General features: G+C 41.2%; 1 protein-coding gene across 3 annotated transcripts in view; it reads right to left on the minus strand.

Moving 5' to 3' along the window:
* KAZN (kazrin, periplakin interacting protein) overlaps positions 1 to 13,088 on the minus strand; it is a 1,232,668-nt gene extending 1,219,580 nt beyond the window's left edge. For 2 of the 3 annotated variants that reach the window (XM_049771975.1, XM_049771976.1), the window contains exon 1: positions 12,672 to 13,084. In XM_049771975.1, the coding sequence (XP_049627932.1) occupies positions 12,672 to 12,762 (91 nt within the window). In that variant the 5' untranslated portion in view covers positions 12,763 to 13,084. Of the gene's footprint in view, positions 1 to 12,671 lie in introns of all 3 variants that reach the window. The other variant, XM_049771973.1, reaches the window with a different exon arrangement.
* Between the last annotated feature and the right edge of the window lie 6,439 nt (positions 13,089 to 19,527).

The raw sequence follows: 19,527 nt of genomic DNA on the forward strand, positions 1-19,527 counted from the left end.
TATGAAACTCTATTTACATTTTGTAAACCACGGTGTACCCCAATGTTTTTCATTCATTTTTTAAACATTATTGATTGATTGATTGATTGATTCATTGATTGGTTTTTGGGTCACACCCAGCAGTGCTCAGGGATTACTCCTGTCTCTGCACTCAGAAATCTCCCCGGCAAGCTGGGGGACCATATGAGATGCTGGAAATCAAACCGAGTTCCTCAGTTCCAATTGGGTCGGCTGCATGCAAGGCAAATGCCCTACCACTGTGCTATCTCTCTTGCACCCCAATTTTTTAATTCTTAAACACTTTACACATATTAACTAAAACTTACCCAACCCAATCATGGAAGTATCTCTTCATTTTGCAGGTAAAGCAAACTGTGACAAGAAAAGTTGAAGTACGGGGCCAGAGAGATAGCATGGAGGTAAGGCATTTGCCTTGCATACAGAAGGTTGGTGGTTCGAATCCTGTCATCCCACATGGTCCCCTGAGTCTGCCAGGAGTGATTTCTGAGCATAGAGCCAGGAGAAACCTCTGAGCGCTGCTGGGTATGACCAAAAAACCAAAAAGGATAAAAGAAAAAGAAAGAAAAGTTGAAGTACTTACCTAAGACAATAGAGCAGTGAATGGCAGAACAAGAATTTGAAACCATGAGGGGTGTTTTCTACATGACTGAAACCCAACCATAATCATGTTTGTAATCAAGGTGTTTAAATAAAATATTAAAAAAAAAAAGAATTTGAAACCACACAGCAGAACCTTGAAGTCTATGCTAATAACCATGTACCCCATTTGCTAATGGGTGGGTTTCTAGGGATCTAAGACAGTAAGACACCAATTGCTGCTTCTCATTTAATGACCCATGGGGAACCTGATTCTCACAAGCTTGAGTCCTAGCACACACTGTCTGAACAAATGTTGCCAGACCCAACAACTAACTATTGCTTTTCTTGCAAATAAGCAGCATCAATGGGAACTGCTTAAGTTCAAGAAGATTACAGAAGCCTCAGAATAGCTTATATGGGAGATGGAGGAGGAAAAGAATACTGGATGATAAAATGAATATTTGATTGCCACCACATTGCGACCTACCTGTTGGATTTTTTCCAACCACCATTGATTCTACACACTAATCTTAAGGTTATAAAAAATTTGTCTTGAGAAAGAAAATAAATGTGACTGAAAATTTTGCTTTGCCAGACTTCACAATCACCATTTTCTTGTACTAAATGATTCTCATAATAGACATCGATTGTTGCATTAAGACCTTAGGATGAGGGCTCCCTGTGTGTGACACCAGGCGGGGAAAATCCGAGAAAGTACACCGGCCCAGTGGGGCTCAGCTGTGAAAGACTGTGAGTGTGACCTGTCTATGTCTGTCTACTGTCCTCTTGCGTGAAACTCTTGCGAGTGGGGCAAAAAGAGCCTCCAGAAACCTCGCTCGCCCAGACGCCATTTTCAGGGAGGGACTTCAGAGCATAAAAACCGGCTATCCTTTGCAAAAGCTGGCTCCCTGTGTGTGACACCAGGCGGGGAAAATCCGCGAAAGTACACCGGCCCAGTGGGGCTCAGCTGTGAAAGACTGTGAGTGTGACCTGTCTATGTCTGTCTACTGTCCTCTTGCGTGAAACTCTTGCGAGTGGGGCAAAAAGAGGCTCAGAGGAGCACGGCCGCTCCGCTTCGCTACGCGGCCGTGCACTCTTTCTAAGGAAAGAACTCCATTGCAACAAGAAGGAAAAATCACACTAAGAACGGCGCTATATCACAGAAGCAAACATTTCTCTCTGGACTGTCTTCTCTGTTACATGCTCGGGCCTAAGATTTGACCCAGTGTGAGGCTTCATCCACGGAGGACTCCCCTCCCTTAGAGGCAAGTCAGCCCATCCAGAAAGGGAGGAGCCAGAGGAGTGTGCTGCCTACATCATATAGACAATGAATACCACTACAACACGTAGAAAAACCCACAATACAAATGTGACAATGGGGAAACAGCGCAGGCCAGCATCAGACATAGAGAATGAAGATGACAATTCTGAGGACCAGATAATGACTGAACAACTAATCAACCTCTCAGATAAGGACTTTAGACTAGCAATATGGAAGGTGCTCAACAGACTCCAAGAAACCATGGATCGAGTTGAACAGAACACTAATAAGAACCAAGAAAATATGAAGGCAGAAATGACAAAACTCCAAACTGAAATAACATGTCAACTAACAGGCCTGAAAAACTCAGTAAACGAAGTGAATGACAAAATGGATAAGCTCTGGGACAGGGTATCAGAAGCTGAGAATAGACTTGGTGCTGTGGAAGATGAGATACATAACAATTCCATACAGCAGGAGAGATTGGACAAAAAACTTAAAGCAAATGAGCAGACAATGGAAAAATTAGTCAAAGAATGGGAACAGACGAAAATAGAAGTCTATGATAAGATCAACAGAAACAACTTAAGAATCATTGGAGTCCCAGAGACCCAGGAAGAAAATTTCCAGGAAGAATCAATGGTCAAGAACATCATTAAAGAGAAACTTCCAGAGCTAAAGAATATATGTGATCAAATCCTGCATGCCCGAAGAGTACCAACCAAAAGAGACCCCAGAAAAACCACCCCAAGACACATCCTAGTCACAATGACAAATCCCACAGATAGAGACAGAATTCTGAAAACAGCAAGATCAAAAGGGGAAATCATGTTCAAGCAAGCTTCCCTGAGATTTACAGCAGACCTGTCACCAGAAACGCTCAATGCCAGAAAGCAGTGGTGGGATATTGTGACAAGACTGAATGAAATGAATGCTTCACCCAGAATACTATACCCAGCAAAACTCACTTTCCGGTTTGATGGAAGAATACATGGTTTCACAGACAAAAAAACAGCTCAGAAACTTCACAGACACAAAACCAGTCTTAAGAGAAAAACTGAAAGACCTAATCTAAGACAAGACTACCCAAAAGACACACCAAATTTTGAAATAAAGATGGCGTTAAATCCCAGGACAATTCTTTCTCTCAACGTCAATGGACTAAATGCACCAGTTAAGAGACACAGAGTGGCTAAATGGATCAAAAAACTCAATCCAACCTTCTGCTGCCTACAAGAAACGCACCTGAATAGTCAGAACAAACATAGACTCAAAATAAAAGGCTGGAGAAAAGTTATCCAAGCAAACAACACCCATAAAAAAGCTGGAGTGGCCATACTAATATCAGATAATGCAAACTTTATACTCAGGAAGGTTGTAAGGGACAAAGACGGACATTTTATATTAATCAAGGGGTACGTAGAGCAGGAAGAATTCACTCTCCTAAACATATATGCACCGAATGAGGGGCCAGCAAAATATTTAATACAACTGCTGACAAATCTGAAAAATAATATCAACACAACACAATAATTGTGGGGGACCTAAACACGGCTTTGTCAACACTGGACAGGTCAACCAGACTGAAACCCAACAAGAATATACTAGACCTGAGGAGAGAAATGGAAGAAAGAGGCCTAGTGGATATATATAGGACACTCCATCCCCAGAAACCTGGATACACATTCTTCTCCAATGTACATGGGACATTCTCCAGGATAGACTACATGCTGGCACATAAAACATACCTCCATAAGATCAAGAGGATAGAAATTTTGCAGACTACCTTCGCTGACCACAAGGCTCTGAAATTATTTGTGAACTCCAAAGGGACTCAGAAGAAACACTTTAACACCTGGAAGTTAAACAGCCTCATGCTCAATAACCAGTGGGTCCGAGATGAAATCAAGGAGGAAATAAAAAGGTTCCTGGAAACAAATGACAATAAAGACACAAACTCTCAGAACTTATGGGACACAGCAAAAGCAGTACTGAGAGGAAAATTTATAGCTTTGCAAGCACACATCAGGAAGGAAGAAGGAGCTTACCTGAGTAGCTTAATGACACAGCTAATAGAACTAGAAAATGCTCAACAAAAGGACCCAAGAACAGGAAGACAGAAGGAAATAACAAAGCTGAGAGCAGAAATCAACGAAGTGGAAACTCAAAAAACAATCCGAAAGATCAACGAAAGCAGAAGTTGGTTCTTTGAAAAAATAAACAAGATTGATAGACCACTGGCAAACCTAACAAAGAAAGAGAGAGAGAGAAACTTGATAACTCGTATCAGGAATGAAAAAGGAGAGATCACTACTGATATGACAGAGATTCAAAGGGTAATCAGAAACTACTTTGAAAAACTCTACGCCACTAAAAATGAGAACCTGGAAGAAATGGATAAATTCTTGGACTCTTATAATCTTCCACGGTTGAAGGAAGAGGATGTAGCATATCTAAACACCCCCATCACCATTGATGAAATTAAAACAGTAATCAATGTCTGCCGAAAAACAAAAGCCCAGGTCCAGATGGATTCACTAATGAATTCTATCAAACTGTTCCAAGAGGAACTACTGCCAATCTTGGCAAGACTCTTTCATGAAATTGAACAAACCAGAAACACTTCCAAATAGCTTTTATGAAGCCAACATCACCTTGATACCTAAACCAGACAGAGACGCTACCAAAAAAGAAAATTACAGACCAATATCACTGATTGAATGCAGATGCAAAGATCCTCAACAAAATCCTGGCTAATAGGATTCAATGCCTCGTTAAGAAGATCATCCACTACGATCAAGTAGGTTTCATCCCAGGAATGCAAGGCTGGTTTAACATCCGTAAATCTATCAACATAATACACAACATCAATAACAAGAAAAATAAAAACCACATGATCATATCAATAGATGCAGAGAAAGCATTTGATAAGGTCCAACACCCATTCTTGATCAAAACTCTCAGCAAGATGGGAATGGAGGGAACCTTTCTCAATATAGTGAAGGCCATCTACCACAAGCCAGTGGCAAATATTATCCTCAATGGAGAAAAACTGAAAGCCCTTCCTCTAAATTCTGGCACAAGACAAGGCTGTCCTCTCTCACCACTCCTATTCAACATAGCACTGGAAGTACTTGCTATAGCGATTAGGCAAGAAAAGGATATCAAGGGTATCCAGATAGGAAAGGAAGAAGTCAAGCTCTCACTGTTTGCAGATGACATGATACTCTACTTAGAAAACCCTAAAGACTCTATCAAAAAGCTTCTAGAAACAATAGACTCATATAGCAAGGTGGCAGGCTACAAAATTAACACACAAAAATCAATGGCCTTTCTATACACCAACAGTAATAAAGAAGAAATGGACATTAAGAAAACAACCCCATTCACAATAGTACCACACAAACTCAAATATCTTGGAATCAACTTGACTAAATATGTGAAGGACCTATACAAAGAAAACTATAAAACTCTGCTCCAGGAAATAAGAGAGGACACACGGAAATGGAAACACATACCCTGCTCATGGATTGGCAGGATTAACATCATCAAAATGTCAATACTCCCCAAGGCATTATACAGATTTAATGCCATCCCTCTAAAGATACCCATGACATTCTTCAAAGAAGTGGATCAGACACTTTTGAAATTCATTTGGAACAATAAACACCCTCGAATAGCTAAAGCAATCATTGGGAAAAAGAATATGGGAGGAATTACTTTTCCCAACTTTAAACTGTACTACAAAGCAACAGTTATCAAAACAGCATGGTATTGGAATAAGGATAGGTCTCAGATCAGTGGAATAGGCTTGAATACTCAGAAAATGTTCCCCAGAGATACAACCATCTAATTTTTGATAAAGGAGCAGGAATCCTAAATGGAGCAGGGAAAGCCTCTTCAACAAGTGGTGTTGGCACAATTGGATAGCCACTTGCAAAAAATTAAACTTAGACCCCCAGCTAACATCATGTACAAAGGTAAAATCCAAATGGATTAAAGACCTCGATATCAGCCCCAAAACCATAAGATATATAGAACAGCACATAGGCAAAACACTACAGGACATTACAGGGCATCTTCAAGGAGGAAACTGCACTCTCCAAGCAAGTGAAAGCAGAGATTAACAGATGGGAATAATTAAGCTGAGAAGCTTCTGCACCTCAAAGGAATAGTGCCCAGGATACAAGAGCCACCCCACTGAGTGGGAGAAACTATTCACCCAATACCCATCAGATAAGGGGGCTAATCTCCAAAATATACAAGGCACTGACAGAACTTTACAAGAAAAAAACATCTAACCCCATCAAAAAATGGGGAGAAGAAATGAACAGACACTTTGACAAGAAGAAATACGCATGGCCAAAAGACACATGAAAAAATGTTCCACATCACTAATCATCAGGGAGATGCAAATCAAAACAACGATGAGATACCACCTCACACCCCAGAGAATGGCCACACATCACAAAGAATGAGAATACAACAGTGTTGGCGGGGATGTGGAGAGAAAGGAACTCTTATCCACTGCTGGTGGGAATGCTGTCTAGTTCAACGCTTTATGGAAAGCGATATGGAGATTCCTCCAAAAAACTGGAAATCGAGCTCCCATACGATCCAGCTATACCACTCCTAGGAATATACCCTAGGAACACAAAAATACAATACAAAAACCCCTTCCTTACACCTATATTCATTGCAGCTCTATTTACCATAGCAAGACTCTGGAAACAACCAAGATGCCCTTCAACAGATGAATGGCTAAAGAAACTGTGTACATATACACAATGGAAATATTATGCAGCTGTCAGGAGAGATGAAGTCATGAAATTTTCCTATACATGGATGTACATGGAATCTATTATGCGTGAGTAAATAAGTCAGAGAGAGAGAGAAAAACGCAGAATGGTCTCACTCATCTATGGGTTTTAAGAAAAATGAAGACAACCCTTGTAATAATAATTTCAGACACAAAAGAGAAAAGAGCTGGAAGTTCCATCTCACCTCAGGGAAGCTCACCACAAAGAGTGATGAGTTTAGTTAGAGAAATAACTACATTTTGAACTGTCCTAATATTGAGAATTGTATGAGGGGAAATGTAGAGCCTGTTTAGGGTACAGGCGGGGTTGGGTGGGGAGGAGGGTGATTTGGGACTTGGGTGATGGGAATGTTGCACTGGTGATAGGTGGTGTTTACCTTTTATGACTGAAACCCAAACACAATCATGTATGTAATCAGGTGTTTAAATAAAAAAAAAAGTTAAAAAAAAAAAAAAAAAAAAAAAAAAAAAAAAGACCTTAGGATGAGCTTGGATGGTGATGGATGGAGATGGAGGACTTTGTCCTCCAGCTCAGGAACACATGGCTCCAAACCCCTCCTGCCGGTGGGTCATCAGGTTTAGGTAGAGGCGAGTAAATCATCCACCAGGCTTTAGGAAACATCAGCTTTATTTGCCCTGGCCAACATGTGTGGCCTATAATCTTAAACCTATTTAAGCATGGTCTCTTCGGCTTACCCTGTGTCTAGCTTTCTTTCAGCTATCTCTCCTCTGACCTCCATTCAGGCAAAATCCAAATCCCCTTTTGCCCCTGAGGCCAAACCTTTCATAATATCCCCAAGACCCCTCCCAGGTAAAATTAGATGTAAATCCGGGGTGGGGTTACAATCTATAAGTTGATTTTAATAGTGATAGCACAGTTTAGGGCATTTGCCTTGCATGCAGCTGACCCAGGACAGACCTGGGTTTGATCTCCGGCTTCCCATATGGTCCTCTGAGCCTGCCAGGAGATATTTCCGAGACTAGAGCCCTTGAGCACTATCTGTGTGCCCCTCACAAAAAAAGTGGTTTCATTTAAACCAGACATGTGACATCTTGCTGATGAACACTGTGATGGTGCCAGTATCATATGAATTGGAGGACTAAAAGATGACCAAGGCAATAGCTCCTTACTGTAGAAAATTCAGAGTTGAATGCTACAAACAACTAGAAGAAGGGCATTGTCCTCAATAATTAGTGAGAGAAGTAGAATGCCTGTCTCAAATACAGGCAGGGTTGGGGGAGGAAGGAAATGGGGACATTGGTAGTAGGAATGTTACACTGGTGAAGGGGGGTGTTCTGTTTTTGACTGGAACCAACTACAATCAATGCTTGTAATCATGATGCTTAAATAAAGATATTATTTTAAAAATACTGATAATGACAGAGTTTAGTCAATCTAAAATTCTGAGAAAGACAAGTCTCATATATGTACATACATATATATGTATATGTTTGAATTTTCCATTGTAGAATTTGGGGGCTGGTGCCAAATTGATGGTGCATATCAAGGGTTTTTGGGTGACTTCTACATTAAAAACCCAGGATCATGCACAACAGCAGCATATCAGGGAGCTAAAGTCTTGTCCCTTTCTGTCTTCCTGCTGTCTTTCATTCTCCCCGATTGAGCTGACCTACATTCATGCAACATCAACAGGACATATAGAACATTGAATTTAGTCATTCTGGTAAAACAAGATCAACCCTGTCACTATTCTTTCTGACCAAATGAGACCATTGGAAATTAGAATCATAAGGGACATCTTGGCAGAACTGTCTCAAGAGACAAAGTTCCAGAGTTTGGAGAGAGAATACAGCAGATAGGGTGCTTGTTTTGCATGTGCTGACCTAAATTTGATCCAATAGTTCCCCAAGCCTTCCAGAAGTGATTCCTGAGCACAAAGTTAGGGATAATCTATGAGAACAGTAATGGGCCCCAAACAAACAAAAATCAAATAAACAAATGAGAGAAAATGCTTGGGGAGCCATAACCTGCAATTCAGGGACTCCAACCAATCAATTGTCATATTAAAAGTGTGTCAAAAATTCTCAACAGAGATGGCCAAAAACTTTGTCAAATGGCGCACTCCACTCTTGAGGTCAGCAAGTAAGTGGGCAAGATGAGTAATTCAGCTACTGAGAACAATAGAGTGCTTCTCAAATAGTGGGGGCCCCTGGGGGGCGCGGAGGTTCCGTAAAGGGGGGTGCGTTTGACCTCGGCAAAGACAAAAACAAGCTAAACCGCATGTTTATGTCTCTGTATGTCTCTGGAACTGAGGGTTTCTGTGCCCTGTTTCAAACCCCGCTTGGAAAAGCTATGCATTGCAAAACATGTTCATTGTAGCCATAAATCCAGACATCACCTCTAATTTAAAAAAATCACTCAATTATTTTATATATTTTTGTTTTGCAGGCTAAAGTTTTTAATTAAGATACTATTTACTAGTCGTGCAAATGGGGGGTGCAAAAAATGTTTTCTTCTTCCTATGGAGGCATGACAGAAAATAACCGAGAAGCACTGGAACAATAGTAGTATTTCAACTTGATTCTTTACTGCCCATCCCTCAGAGTTCTCAGTATCCTCAATAAAATGCTTGAAACATCGAAAAAAGTACCATGTTATGAGGGCATTGTGGGTTATCAAAGTAACCTGGTGTTAGTTTGCCTGGTGTTTATCCTGAAGGAAGCCAGGAAAAGTAATGGTGCCCCATTGATCATACCTGTTAGGTCAGGCTAACTTCTTACCTATCATTTTTTAACTCTAGGGATCAAATAAGAAGGAAAAAAATTGCTAGGGCTTAGAAATTAAGAGAACTTACACTGTATAACTAACCATTCAGAATTAGAGTGAAGGAAACAGAAATAAGGTTAAGTAACCGCATCAAAACAATCAAAGAGGGGCTGGAGTGGTGGCACAAGCAGTAAGGTGTCTGCCTTGCCCATGCTAGCCTAGGACGGGTCACAGTTCAATCCCCCAGCATCCCATATGGTACCCTGGGCCAGGAGCAATTTATGAGTGCATAGCCAGGAGTAACCCCTGAGCATCACTGAGTGTGGCCCAAAAACAAACAAAAAAAAAAAATTCAAAGAGGCAGAATGCTACTCTCGCCTCCCAATCCTTATAAAAGACTGTTTTAAGGGTGGCCTAAGAGATAGCACAGTGGGTAGAATGTTTTTCCTTGCATGAGGCTGACCCAGGTTCGATACCCATCATCTCCTATGGTCCCCTGAGCCTGCCAGGAGTAATTTCTTAGTGCAGAGCCAGGAGTCACCCCCTGAGAATCTGCTGAGTATGGCCCAAATTCCCTCCCCCAAAAGACAGGTTTAGACCCTTGGCAGAAATCACAGGAATGTCTTTCTTTTATTTTTAAGTATAGTTTTTGGATATGGAAGAACTGAATTTAAAGTACCAATTAGAATACCATTTAAACCCTGCTGGTTAAATAGCAGAACAGTATGAAGAAGAGGAATTTGAGATCCTGTGAAGCTCAAGTGCTATAAATCTGGGTGCATGGCAGGAACTCAATTCCTACCTGAACTTTGAGATACATTGTAGATGCTTTTTGAAAAACTCCTAGATTGTGTGGGGTATAGTGGAGGAGGAAATTCAAGGTACCATGGAGCAGTCATGTAGAACAGTGATGGAACAAGGGGAAAATTTCCATATATTAGAATTGCTTCATGAAACATCACAATTCCATTAATAATATTTGGGTCAGAGTTTTTATTGTTCCCATCCATGATCAATTATTACCATATGAGATTTACCCTTATCCCCTAACTTTATGTGTCCTTTTTATGTCTCTACTCACCAAACATTCTAGATTACTCAAGAATCAACTTTTAGCATATGAGACATTTACTATCACAAAATATTAACACCATTAGCACCAGGGTCCACATACTTGAGAGATTAATGTTCAGGCTTGGGCATAGGATCATAGTTTGCCTTCTTTCATTGTTTCCCTGTTCCAACATGCAGACTTGCATTTCTTCTGCCTAAATATAATTTATATATATTTTATATAAAACACATAGGTAGAGTTATTCAGAATATTGAATCATTAATCACCTTCCAAAAACTGTCAACTTTCTGCATAATTCTCTTTTTCATCATACACTGTGCCTTGATCTTCAAATTCTGTGTTCCTGGCACGTGCAGAGAAAGCAAGCAGTAAGTGTTCAGAAACGTGTGATGTTGATAGTTGCCTATCATTATGATGAACAGACATGAAACAAACATGATTAACACAGCTATAAGGCATGGAGTCATTTTTACGGACATTGAAGATTGTATTTGTGAAAGCATGGACTACAGAAAGTGGGCTGGAAACTGTTGGCATTTGGTCTCAATTATTTTCCCCTATTTGAATGAGCTCTTTTGACTTAGAGGTTAGTGATTCCTCTTCCCATTTCCTTGGGGACCATGCTCTCCTTTGAGATAGTTGGTCATTAGTATTCCATGTTGCTTTGCTCTCTTAAAATAAAAGATTTTTTTTTAAGGAGACAGAGGATCTCATGGCCTGATTTCATCCTCAGTGCCTCAAAAGCTTTGAGAATAAAGCCACAGGGGATAGTATAGAGGCACTTCAGAAATCAATCTGCTTTTTCACAATAGCTTCAGAAAGAGGTGTGAAACCTGGTCCAGGAAAACCTCCAAGTCCTATCTTTTGCATGGAAGAGGAGACAGCTAAGCCATTGCAAATTGGAGAGTCCAGTCACATTGGAAGGGCCTTCTAGATAAATCAAAATCAAATTTCAGCTGGAGGAGTTATAATCAAAACTTCAATTTTCTAGAACCAAAGGCAGCAAGCAGAGAAACCCATGGAAGAAATCTTGCTTGTCCCCACTCCACCTCTCTCTTTCTTACACACACACACACACACACACACACACACACACACACACACAATAAATAAATAAATAAATAAATAAATAAATAAATAAATAAATAAAGCCCAAAAAATCAATAAAAACTTGACACTAAACCATTGCTGACTAGGTGCCAGGCACTATTATAAGGCTTTCCATGTGTTATTTGATCTTTGCAATGGCCCTTGAAAGTAATGTGTTTATGCTCATTTATGAGAAAATCCAAGCAAAGAGAAGTGAAGTAACTTGTATAAAGCCACATGACTAGTAGTAGTGAAGGGGGGACGTCCTCCAGGGGCTCCCACCAAATTGCACAATAAATATTTTCACACACCCCAAAAACATTGGCTACACACAGTTCTTTCCTCCAATGACAAGAATGCATTGTGAGAGAGCAGGGAACCAGATGGTAATTTATTGTGCTACTTCAACATAAGCATAAGCAAGAGTCAAGCCCCCATCTGTCAGCTCCACCACAAAGTCCACCCTCACCTGAGTTTCCTTGAGACCAGGTGCACATATCCTAGTAAGATGGCTGATACTATGTCAGCTGCAGCTCAAACAAGTTTCCCTTCTGATGCAAAATGTGAGCATTTGGGGAAACAAAGTCATGAATAGAAACTAGTGAAGAATCCCCACAACAGAGTCAAGAGCTTGGAGGGGCTGCTCAGGATAAACACAGTCATAAGTCTGACCGACCCCATTGACACTGACAGGAACCAGAGAACCACAGTTTTCCCCTCACCCATAGCAAGAGAGAGAGGCAAGCTGGTAGAAAGACAACAGGTGTAGAATTAGCACCTGTCCTCCACCCCAAAAGATGGCCATGGTCACCCTTTCATGGGATAACCCCCAACACACTCTTCCTCAACCTCCAGGTAAACACAGAGAAGATGATATTACCAATCAAAGGGGGAAGACAGGTTCTTTACTGACTATTGCCAGTGGCACATTCACCTTTGTGGCATGTCCTATAAACTTTAAACATGTTTTGGCTCATTGAATTTACATTATAAAGGACATTAAGGGGCACAGAGGACATACACATAGACATATACTGACCTCTACCACAAGGGACCCTAGAAGACACCCTTTCTGTATCCCGCCAGACATGCTTCCTACCTGCTTCCATAAGTTGGCACTGCTGGCCGAAGACGTGAGAGAAGGTGACCGGGCCTGTGGCCGAAGTGGATGTGGCCAGCGTAGATTCCATGGCTTCTTTGAGGTCTGTGGGGTTGGTCCGATGGCAGGGTCCTGGCCCCTGAGTATATCCAAGTTCAGGACAGCATCACTACCTTTAGTCTGGAGCTCTAGTGTCTTCTTAGATTTCCCCACCCCGAAGTTTATTCTCCAGCTCTCCAATCAAGTGGGGAAAAAAATGCAATCTTATAGGAGTTGGCAGATTTTTTACACAGCGATAGGAGTTAAATTGCAAAAGGGAAATCTAAGTTGTACCCAATAGGAGTTATTTCCGTTCATCCAAGAGGGGTCACAGGGTCTGAGCCCCCCCCTCCCCTTTTTTCCCCTCTCTGAGGCACCTGGAAAGAGCAGGATCCACAGAGCTGCTCCGTGGCCAGCAAGAGAAAACTGAAGCTCCAGTCTGGTCCCAGTGCCAGCTGCAGGAAAATCGCTAGCTGTGGGGCGGGCTCTGAGTCCCTCCTTTCAGAGAGGAGGGCAAAGAAGGAGGCTACCCCGGGTTCCCCGGGGAGCTGGCCCTTGGCTCAGGCCCTGTCAGTCCTCCTGGTGTCTGAGCACTGCGGTCTGCACGCACCAGGGTGGCCAGATGCAGATGTTTGGGGTCGCGGTAGAGGCGGGTAAATGCAGCGGTATGGGAACTGAGCTGCTCTGGAGCGAGATGTCCCTGGATCATCCTTCACTCTGGATACCTTCCCTTTCTTCCAGAACCCCCCTCCTCTTGGGGTAATGGAGGGAGGAGCATGGGACTCGGTTAAAGGGCCCCTGTTCCCACCTACTGCCGCAGGTTCCCCCAGCCCACTCAGCTGCCACCTCTTTTCCGCGAAGCAAAAGGGTTGTTACTTGGAGGTAGTCTGAATGCAGAGGGAAGTGCAAACTCAGCCCGGCAGGCTCCCTGCTGCTGTAACCTCTTCATGCCCACAGCCCAGGAAGTGTCAGGCATGGAAGAGAGAAATGCCAACTAGAAAATACAAAGATGAGGAAGAAAGGGAGAGGAAAGATGCCAGATATAACCCGGGCACCCCTGTAACAAAGACATGAGCTAAGGATTGCATTTTGACCACCCACAGCTGTTCTGTGCAGAGAACTACTAGTTTTTCTGCTCCAACAAGGTAAGGGGTAGTTTTTGTTTTTGTTTTTGTTTTCTGAAAAGCGGTAGAAGGGAGAAATACCATCACATAATTACAACAGCTGTTCTGGTGAGTGCTGAATCTTTATTTTGTTTTTCCATCTGCTGATCACAGAGGAGCTAGTTAACATTAGAGACAGATGCTGTTAAGCCAAAATGTGGGGTACTTTCTTGGGGAATTCCATCACAAAATGAGCAGGTTACTGGCAATTGCCCCTTAAGGCAATATAACTTCTACTTAAAGAGAGAGAGAACAGTCTGGCACAGCAACACCAAACCATCCCTATATGTTTCTCCAGAAGAATTTTGATTGAAAAGCCATTTGTCTATTTGAGATACCAACTGCTTTGTGGGCCAGAAAAGCTCTCAAATGGAAGAAGATTTTTCTATTGGAACTCTTTGCCAGCAAAGACATAGAACTCAATGTCTGGAAGATGACCAGAGATGGATTAAGAAAGCAAGCAGATGAAGCTGTGAAATGAGTTAAGTGAGATCACTATTTAGTGTTAATGGTTTGAGAGAACTTGAATAACTGAGCCTCTGTTTCCTGTTCTTGTCCAATTTTTGAAATTGTAGAACATCACAAATTATTCTGACAGCTAAGAACTAAGATATCTAGGGATGAAGGTCTGAAGACCAGTTCTCTTGACACTGCCGAAAACTCCCCCACAGTACAAAATGGGTCACTTTGTAAATATTTCAATAATATATCCTAGTATGAACTAAAAGAAACTCTAAAAATATCCAGTGGGTTGTAGAAATTTTTAGGATAGTGATTAATACATGGCATTATTCATTAAGCCCAACAGCTGTTAATGTGAATTCTAAAACTATGGACTTTTGGTGGCAAGAATGTCGCCGTATATATTAATCATTTACAACAAATGCAGCACCCTGGCAGGGATGTTAATTATGGGGGGAGGCTGTGCATCTATTAGGGGAGGGTAAAAACTATATACCTTTTTACTGTGAACCAAAAACTGCTCTGTGGGAAATCGTTCCTTTAACAACAACAATAAAACCAGCCCCAAAAGCAGGATCCCCCTGAGAATGGACTGTTGTATTAAGGTCTCTGGCATCTTAAACAATGGTTCAACATAAACATTGACCAACTGAAACAATGGTATTGGAAGCTATGCTGGGAGCAATATTGTACTGACTAAATGGCAAGCCTATGAGCTTATTGCTGGCTGCCCAGGAGACCCTAAAGCTTGGACAGTCAGTCCATGTGTATTTGCCTACTTAAGTGTCTATTTATCTCATTTTCAGTGACTGCCACTTACTGGAGAGAGTAGAAGGTGCCAATCTGATAAATTCTAGACACTGCTCTTTTAAAAACTCATTTTGGTGGGGCCAGAGCAATAGCAAAGTGGGTAGGGCACTTGCCTTGTATGCAGTCAACCAGGGTTCCATCCCTGGCATCCAATATGGTTTCCTGAGCCTGCTAGGAGTAATTTCTGAGTGCAAAACCAAGAGTAACCCCTGAGCACACCCAAAAACAAACAAATAAAAACCATTTTGGATATTACGTTTTTGGGGAAAATACTTATTTTCTTCATCTAGTTATTGTTAATTTACAATTTTATGGAATTTTAAGATATTCAGATCTAATTATTTATATGTCTGTAGGTGTCACCACCTCCACCCACCCCCACAGCTGTCCCACCTATACATACCACCATTTAAAAAATAAAATAAGAGGGAGTACAGGAGCCATAGTGATAGCACAGCAGTAGGGTGTTTGCCTTGCACACAGCCTATTCAGGATGAAAGGTGGTTCTAATCCCGGCATCCCATATGGTCCCCTGAGCCTGCCAGGAGTGATTTCTGAGCACTCCTGGGTGTGATCAAAAAAAATCAAAATAAATAAATAAATAAATAAATAAAAGAGGGAACACAAATGCAGTCGCCGTGTTTGCATCCAGCCAGACATCATCAACTCATTCAGTTCTCAAAAGACATGTATACCAAGCCATAAAAAATCATAAGTACACCAGCTGAAAATGACAATCTTTGGAGGAGAGGGTGAGTCCCAGACCTGCCGAATCCAGACCTGTTCACCAAACCAGAACCTCTGCTTTGACAATGGCACAGCTTCACTAATCAGCCACGGAAATCTTCAGAGACTCCAAACTGACCAAAACTCCAGTTACTCCAGTATTTGGGCTGACATCTCCAGGACCTTTTTGGAATGAGTGGAGCATCCTCTGCTAAACCTCCCTGCCTACTTGTACTTTCAGAAGCCTTGGCAGCCCAAATCACACCCAGAAAAAGCCTCAATATTAGTCAATATCAACTTGAAATTCCTAGTGCCTATATCTACATACAGGGATCCAAAAAATTTTATTAGTCATCCCAGTAAAAGCATGCCAATTTAGATGCCAAATGTATTCAAAGCCACCTAATGTTCAGAAACAAAACAACAAAAAAATCAACTAGCAATAAATTACTTAGCAAATGCTTAGTAATGATTTAATGACTTCACTGCAAGATACATTAATTTTCACAAATTTTCATATTACACTACTTTTAAAAATATAATTTTATTACCACTTACCTATAAATGAGCAATATAAAATATATTATTTCATGCCTACCTAGGGGTAGGCTTGGAAAGGGAGGAGGAAGGAAGGAAGGAAGGAAGGAAGGAAGGAAGGAAGGAAGGAAGGAAGGAAGGAAGGAAGGAAGGAAGGAAGGAAGGAAGGAAGGAAGGAAGGAAGGAAGGAAGGAAGGAAGGAAGAAAGGAAGGAAGGAAGGAAAAGAGGGAGGGAAGAAGTAATGGAGGAAGGAGAGAGAAAGCTTTAATCTTTATTTTTTTAATTTCAGAAAAACTTTTATATAATAATTGAACCTATAGCTGTCTTCTGCTGGAAAACCATGTTTTCCCTCCTCTTTATACAACCATTTAATTGCTTCAAACTACTACATGCTAATTCATATGCTAAATCTACCATATTTCACTGTCGGATGTTCCTTAGCGCCAAATACCTGAGTTGCTTCCTACATTCTGCTACTGCAAACAACACAGTGATGATGCCACCTAATGGTTAGCCACCAATATACCATTCATGTCAGGAGGACACTAGAAAGTAAACAATAGAAATTACACTAAGACTAGTTGCACACACTGGAAGGAAGGGATCTGTGCAAGAATTTCTGTATCGGAGCCAGAGTGATGATACAGCAAATAGGACACTTGGGTGCTATTTGCATCCTATTTGCATTAGGATGCTCTTACATGACCTAGGTCTGATACCTAGAACCCCAAATGGTCTCCTGGGCCTGCCAGGATTGATCACTGTGTACAGAGCCAAGAGTAAGCCTGACCTTTACTGAGTGTTACCCAAAGACAAGCAAAAAATCATTACAAAAAATTTTTTTCCTAGCTACTTACTTAGGTGTAGAATGACTCAAAGGTATGTGCAAATTTGATTTAATCAAATGTGCCATGTACTAATTTAGAAATAATTTACTGGGGCTGGAGAGGTGGCGCTAGAGGTAAGGTGTCTGCCTTGCAAGTGCTAGCCAAGGAAAGATCGCCACCGCGGTTCAATCCCCCGGCGTCCCATATGGTCCCCCCAAGCCAGGGGGGGAGCACTTAGCCAGAAGTCACCCCTGAGCATCAAACAGATATGGCCCCCCAAAAAAACAAAACAAAAACAAAACAAAACAAAATTTACTGTTCCCCGCCAGTGCCAGCTACTGATACCTGGTTTCCCACATGTGAGAAAATTTGTGGTTCTCCAAACTTAGGAAGCTAAATGATCTAACATGTATGTTATATATGTATGTATGTATGATGTTATATTTTATGGTTTTGATTTGCTTGTTCTAAATTAAGGACTGATATGTGGAACACTCCTTAAAAACCCAAGACCATAAAAAAGTTTGCTGCAGTATATTTTGTGTATATAGTCTTTGCCCATTTTCTATTTACTTTTCCATTTTCATACACTCTTGGATGTATTTGTAGGGGGTTGTTTTATTTTTTGTTAGGGCTTGAAGGTCTATGCTCAAGATGTACTCCTGGCTCTACACTCAGAGATCACCTTTAGCAGGATTTGGATGGCCATATGGATTTTGAAGATTGAACCCAGATCAGATGCAAGGCAAGCACCTTTACTACTGTGCTATCTTTTCTCTCCAGCCCACTATATTTTGACACTCTTGCCACTTTACTCGGTTCCTTGACTTTGCTAGATATTAACCACTTATTTATTTGCACCTTCTCAATATCTTCCCTCAATAAATCATCTGGTTGGTAACTACCCCTAGTGTCTTTTTCTGACTGGAAATATTTTCTTTTAATGCGATTGGTCATACTCACTGCTCTTTTTCCTTATTTGAAGGGTCTTGTTTAAAACTTTTCCTTATGCCTTGACAACAAAATTAGTCTTTCTGAATCATTGTCCCTTTTGGCCTTAGGTTCTTGGTCTATATAAAGACTATTTGTTGTTTAATGTAAGGTGGGACCAGCTTTGATTTTTGCCAAGACTAATTAGGGGTCACAAAGATAACTCAAAGGGCTGAAGACAGTACCTTGCTTGCACTCGTCCTTGACTTTAATTCTAAGCACAAATGGCCCCCTTTAACTGTTGGATATGGTCATGGCGACTTACAACACCACGGGACCCAAGCACTTTTGAAACATAAGGCACCTCAACTAGGCTGACTGTCCTTGGAAGTGACCTCCTTAAATTAAAGAGGTCTAAGCATTGCTCAGAAAGCCCAATTTGTTATTTTAAAAGAAATTGTGAAAAAGTTTTCCTAACCAATCAATCTGTTCCTCACTGTGAATACTCTATTATAATCTATTCAGTTTTCACATGCATGATTATATTCTGAGCTTTCTCCTATTCTATTGATTTATCCATCCTATGTTGCCAATATTAACATCATAAAGTTAATGGCCAACAAGAAGTCTGGATTCTCAATTTTTTAAATTTTATTTTATTAAATCTATTGTGATCTACTAAGTCCTTTATAATTAAATTTTAAATATACAGTGAATCGGGGCCATTCCCACCACCACTGTCAACATCCCTCTACTAATGAGTCCAGAGTGCATCCTATACCACCACCCTTTGCCCCCTGGCCTGCCAGTATAACAGGCCTATTTAAGTTTAGCTTAAATGAACATACTGTATTAACAATTTTGATTTATATAGATCACTGTGTCCAACACCTACAAAAACTAAGAGACCAGAGAAATAGTATAGAGGATGAGGTTCTTGTCTTGCATATAACCAACTGAGTTGGATTTCCAGAACCCCATACACTCTCCCAAGTCCTGCCAGAAGTGATCCCTGAGCACGGAGCCAAGAATAAGCCCTGAGCAATTGTGTTTGGTTAAAAAAAATGCAGTAGGCCAGAAAGATAACTCAATTGGCTAAGTGTATACTTAGCATGACTAAGTCCAAGTTGGATCCAAGCACTGCCAGGAGTGACCTCTGAGTATAGAACATAGTAACCCTCAATCACTATGGGGTATGGCCCAAAAAATTAAAATCTTTTTTTGTGTGTGTGTTTGGGCCATACCCAATGATGCTCAGGGGTTACTCCTGGCTATGAGCTCAGAAATTGCTCCTGGCTTGGGGGACCATATGGGACGCTGGGGGATCAAACCACAGTCTGTCCTAGGTTAAAGCATACAAG

The sequence above is a fragment of the Suncus etruscus genome, chromosome 4 (genome assembly GCF_024139225.1).
Source record: "Suncus etruscus isolate mSunEtr1 chromosome 4, mSunEtr1.pri.cur, whole genome shotgun sequence".
In the NCBI taxonomy this organism is placed as follows: Eukaryota; Metazoa; Chordata; class Mammalia; order Eulipotyphla; family Soricidae; genus Suncus; species Suncus etruscus.